The sequence below is a fragment of the Manis pentadactyla genome, chromosome 3 (genome assembly GCF_030020395.1).
Source record: "Manis pentadactyla isolate mManPen7 chromosome 3, mManPen7.hap1, whole genome shotgun sequence".
Taxonomy (NCBI): Eukaryota; Metazoa; Chordata; class Mammalia; order Pholidota; family Manidae; genus Manis; species Manis pentadactyla.
Window position 1 is genome coordinate 194,452,356 of NC_080021.1, and position 5,473 is coordinate 194,457,828.

The following is a 5,473-nucleotide window of genomic DNA, read 5'->3' on the forward strand; positions in this document are numbered from 1 at the left end:
ATGTCCATGTCTTTGCCTCAATACAGGAGCAAGAACTCTGCCCTTTTCAGTGATAAGGAAAGATGCTCTCTGTGGGTCCTGGGAAGTGACAAGAGATCTGAATGTGCCAGTTTCCTCCACACGCTTGCTCACACTGACATAGCATCTGTCTACTGGCTTAGTGAGTGTTTGTCCCTCAGCCCCCTTGTAAAGGCCACATTCCTCAAGATTAAGAGAGTGTTTCTAACTAGGAGTAGAATACCTCTAAATTCTAATCCCACCCATGAATTTGGGGCTATGACCACTATTCAGCGGATGACCTCGATCATATTGAATTAGCAGCATTTTTGCTTTAGATTTCAGACAGTTCTGTGGTTGCATGGGACTTGTTGCCTAGAAACAGTGAAATAAAATGAAACCAACTCAGCTATGTAGCATGGAAGGTCAGCCATATTGAAGATACAACATAATCTTGGAGAAGAAAACGTCCTGATTTGTGGCTTATTAGGCCCCAAAACTTCCTTCAAGGGTTGAAGCTGGGCTAGGTTCCCAAAGATAAAGGTGGGGCCATAGAATGTTACAGCAGAAAGGACCCTACAAGATGATTTCTCCTCTTATTTTACAGATTGGGGAACTGAGGCCTGAGCCAGGATAAGAACTGCCCTTCCCCATTTTATAGGCAGGACAATCCCTACTTTACCACACTGCCTGGGTGCAGAATGACACTGAGCTGTTGGGTGGGTTAGCCTTGGGTGGGTGAGGGACCTCTGAGCCTAGCAGTTTTCAGCAGCATCTGAGTGAGTGAATGAATGACACTCTTTTCTTTTATTCTGGGAAGGAAGCATTTTCACCCACTGACAGTGGTTTGAGGAAGGAATTCTTGTTTCTACCATTTCTTCAGTGATGGTGTCCACTCCTGTGTGGCCAGATTTGATGGGGCACATTTCCTGGGCATAGCCAGAGATTCTGCAGAAAGGCCCCTCGGGCCAGCTCTCAGGAGCAGAGGTGGAAGTTGAAGTCTTTCTCCATGCACAAGGAGCACTGCGGAGAGAACCCAGCCCAGGAATCAGCACCAGCTCTGCAGAGCCTTCTCACCCCAAGCAGATCACACTCCCCCACCCCTGCCCACGCCAGGCTGAAACAGGAAGCTGTAGTTGAGGGTACTGCCTCGTAGGCAGGAGCTGAAGTCTGAAAATCAAGGACTATCGGGTTGTGCCTTGGGGCAGAGTGGCCCACAGACTTGGATCCCAGGCATCTGCTACCTGTTGATCCAATTGTTGGGAGAGATTCAGGAGCAGGTCCCAGGGAGCCTGTTGCCTCTTATCTGAAGACCAGGAGGGCAACTCTGCTGGATGCAGGGATGCACCTCATGGTGGCACAGGCTGAAGGGGCATCCCATTGGTAAATTCCAGCTCCCCCAAGGCCTGGGGAAAGAGTACCTATCTCTAATTCCTCCTTCTGAGGGAGCACCCTCTTGTACCTCATGCACCATTTGTGCTCTCAGTAGTCCTGACCTTGAGGAACTGGCTGCAGTAAGACTGGCACTTGTCCTCAATGTCAGCGAGAGCCAGGGTGCATGGACAGCTCTCCAGAGCTCAGATCTCTAGTTCTCCTGTGTTTGGTGGTGGGCCTGTCTCCCCTTTAGGGGGGCTGCATGTTTCAAGCGTCTGCAATGCCACTCACAGAAGAAGCCCTCCCCAGAAAATATCAGACAGAGGCTGGACTTGGTGAGGGGCCTGCTGTTCTCCAAGTTCACTGGAGAACTTAGGGTGAGGACACAGGGGGTGGCTGCTTCTTGGCCAGGAAGAGGTGGCATCTTCTCTCCAGCAGCCCTTGTCCTGTGGAGCAAGAATGTGGCCTCCACCTCTGCTGGTCCACTTTAGCCAAGAGGGTTCCCTTTCTGGCAAACCCAAGATGTCTTCTTGGTTCTCAGCAAGGCTGGTTCCACCTTTGTGACATCAGGTGGCTGTACCTGGGCACCCTGGTGTCTGTGAATCCTCTTTTCCCTCTGACGGTGCCTTTTTAGTCTCCTTCACTGGCCCCCATCTGCCATTGCCCCTCCAGATGCTTTGCTTTTCCTCCCAAATGCTTCTCCTGGGACTTTGACGCTTCCTCGTGAATTGCTGTGGGTCGCCATCTGTATTTGCAAGTCTAAACTTTTTTTCCTAAGCTCCAGATCTATTCCCTTCTCTGCCTAGAGCTCCTGCAAGTACCTCAAACTCAAAATGCCTAGAATTGTGCACAAGACTGTCCCTTCTTCCACCTCATCCCAGTAAGTTACTTCAGGGAACAAAAGTAGGACCCTTGCCCAGATGCATCTTTCCTTTCCTCATGATTCACATTTGGTGACCTAGTCCTGCGGAAGCACACTGAGTGCACTAATGCGATGTCTGTTGAGTGGGCAGATGATGAATGAATGAGAAAGGAAGAAGGAATCCCGAACATACAGAACTGGGCCACAGTGCCACGTGCCACAGAGAGCACCGACGTGGCACTCTGTTCACCACTCTGTAGCAAATTTGCTGGGGAACTTGGGTTCCTGACTCCGTCACCCCCACATCCCCCTCATCCCCTGGCCTCTGGGCACAGAGCCGTGTTTCCAGCTCTCCTCCTTTGACTCTGTCCCCCATTTCATCTCAGTACCCAACCATACAGTGAGTGGGTCACCAGATCACCTCCAAGTCACTGCAGCTCTGAGACTGATGGTGAGGGGAGGATTCTTAGGGACGCCTGAAGGTCTGAAACAGTCTCCTAAGGGCCCGCTGGTCTGGTGTACACCTGCAGGCACGGGCAGGGTGGCCCATTCTGACTTAACCCCAGGTCTGTCCTTCATCTCCATCCAGGTGGGTTTGAATCCACCCAGAATCTTCCAAACGATCTGAGCGGTGAGTAGCGATCCTGCTGAACCTGGCTCCAGTCCTTCCGGACAGCATCCTGTCCTCTGCCAAGAGCTGGCCAGCAGAGTTGCCGGAGCTTCAGGTTGCTCAGTTCTGCCTGTCCCTTATAGCACCCCAACCCGACGGCCTCCAGGAGGCCAGGCCTCGTGGAGCCTGGGAGGAGCAGCAGGCTGTGGGCCCCAGACAGTCCAGCAGCTCCGAGGAGTCCAGCCCGGAGGAGAAGCTCCTCTCAGCTGCCTCAGAAGCTACCATCTGCCAGAGCCCGAGGGCCTCGGTGACCCAGAGCTGCTCATGGACCTGAACACTGGCCCGGAGGAGGAGGAGGCTCAGAACTTCACCCCCATACTGGTTTTTCTGGATCACGAGGGTTATGCCGACCACCTTAAGAGCCTCAATGATTTCTCCTTCTCTTCCCTCACATCTTCATTTTACAGCTTCTCTGAGGAGGATGCGCTTGTGGCCTACGTGGAGGCTTTGAGGAAGTGGGCCAAGCGCAGCCACATGATCTGGGCCCATGCCTGGCTCTGCTTCCTCCTGGGTCGGCTGAGTGTCAGGAAGCTCAGGCTCTCTCAGGCCAGGGTGTACTTTGAGGAGGCCATCCACATTCTCAGTGGGGCATTTGAGGACCTGCCCTTGGTGGCTGCTCTGTACATCAACGTGGCTGCCATCTACCTGAGGCAGAGGCTGAGGCATAAAAGCTCTGCCCTGCTGGAAAAGGCAGGTGCCCTGCTGGCCTGTCTGCCAAACCGTGAGTCTAGCGCCAAGAATGAGCTGGACCTGGTGGCCTATGTGCTGCGCCAGGGCATTGCGGCTGGCAGCTGCCCTCTGGAGGCCAGGGCCTGCTTTCTGGCCACTCGGCTGCTCCTACGCCTGGGCCAGCATGAGGAGGTTCTACCATTTGTGGAGCACCTGCAACTCCTCTCCGGACACCCTGCTGCCTCAGATGCTGCAGCCACCCTCTTGAGCTTTCTATATGATAAAAAATATCTTCCACGTCTTGCAGTGGCCTCTGTCCAGCAGCGTGGTATCGAGTGTCCAAGGGACGTCCCTTCCGATTTGGCAGCTCCACCTGGTTCTCCAGAACATGACCAAGCTCCTTGGAGTTCCCTCCCCAAGCCAGGGTGAAGTTTCTGCCCTGGCCGGCCCCCCACTCAGGCAGGCACTGGTTGCCTGTGATGCGTGGGCTGACAGGAGAACCCAGAGGGCTGTGTGTCTCATCCTCTCCAAAGTGTACCCACAGCACAGGTGTCCTGATGATGCCATCCACTTCCTGAGCCAAGGCTTGGTGCTGGGGCAGCTGCTGGGTGTGCAGGAAGCCTTTGAGTCTTCCCTCTGCCTGGCATGGGCTTATCTCTTAGCCAGCCAGGCGAAGAAGGCTTTGGACTTCCTCGAGCAACTCCTAACCTCCCTGAAGGAGACAGAGAGTATTACCCAAAAGGGGGTGGTCCATAACCTCCTAGGACTTGCACTTCAAGGTGAAGGCCACATGAACAGGGCAGCCAAGAACTATCTTTGGGCCTTGAGCAGAGCCCAGGAGATGGGGAATGTGCGTAACCAGGCTGGGGCTTTGGCCAATCTTGGCCACTTGACCCTTAAATCCTGGGCTCAGCAGCTGGCCAGGGACTATCTTCTGCAGTCTGTCCAACTCTATTCTGAACTCCAGGCCAGCATGGAGACAGAAATGGAATTAGTGCAGGTGCTTCTCTGGTTGGCCCAAGTTCTGGTGTATGGACACCAGCTGGACAGTAGCCGCCTTTGTTACAAAATGGCTTTGCTGTTTGGCTTAAGGCATGGACACCTAAAGAGTGAGTATGCCCTGTGCTGCTAGGAGGCTTCAGAGAAGTGTTAGAGCATGTTTTGTCCTTGTCCTATCTCAGGTGATCTCATTCATGTCCCTGCTTTATGTTCAGGTCAGCTTCAGGTCACTGAATCCCTCTGCCATTTCTACAGCTCTGTGTCCCCAAGCCCTGAGGCATGCATCACCTACCATGAGCACTGGCTGACCCTGGCTCAGCAACTCAGGGACAGGGAGATGGAGGGAAGGCTGCTGGAGTCCCTCGGGCAGCTCTATTGGAACCTGAACACAGCCAGGTGAGTCCAGGCTTAGGAACAGTCCTAGAAACCGCTTCCTGCCTTAAGGAGAAGCAGTATTCTTTCTCTCAGGACACCAAGTCCAAATGCTCATGTTATATTTATGGCATCACCAAAAAGAACGTGGGTTCTGCAGTGTAAATCCAGTGCCATCTATCACTTACTAGCTGGGTGACTTTGGGCAAGTTATTTCATTTTTCCACGCCTCAGCTTCCTCATCAACGGAGGTTAATGTTGGCATTTATCACATAGTATTATTATGAGGAGTAAATACATTAATGCCCACAGAACACTTGGAGCAGTGCCTGATATGCAGAAAGGGCTCAGTAATGTTGGCTATGTTACAATTACTTGGGTGTTGCCATAACAACCCACCAGTGACCATGGCTGAGGAGGGTGCATGATTCAGGGAGGTGGCAGTTATTCCAAGAACTGGAACCCACAGTTGGTCTTTGGCGCCTGAGGACATTTGGAATTAGAGAAAGGACATGAGAGAAAATCACTCC

General features: G+C 52.9%; 1 protein-coding gene across 1 annotated transcript; it reads left to right on the top strand.

Annotated features, from left to right (window-relative positions):
* LOC118913994 (SH3 domain and tetratricopeptide repeat-containing protein 2-like) lies at nucleotides 1-4,983 on the top strand. The gene is given in 6 exon segments (XM_036888425.2): nucleotides 1-160; nucleotides 2,823-2,864; nucleotides 2,987-3,115; nucleotides 3,118-3,901; nucleotides 3,903-4,681; nucleotides 4,787-4,983. Coding segments are annotated over 6 exon segments (2,091 nt in total).
* Nucleotides 4,984-5,473: the final 490 nt, after the last annotated feature.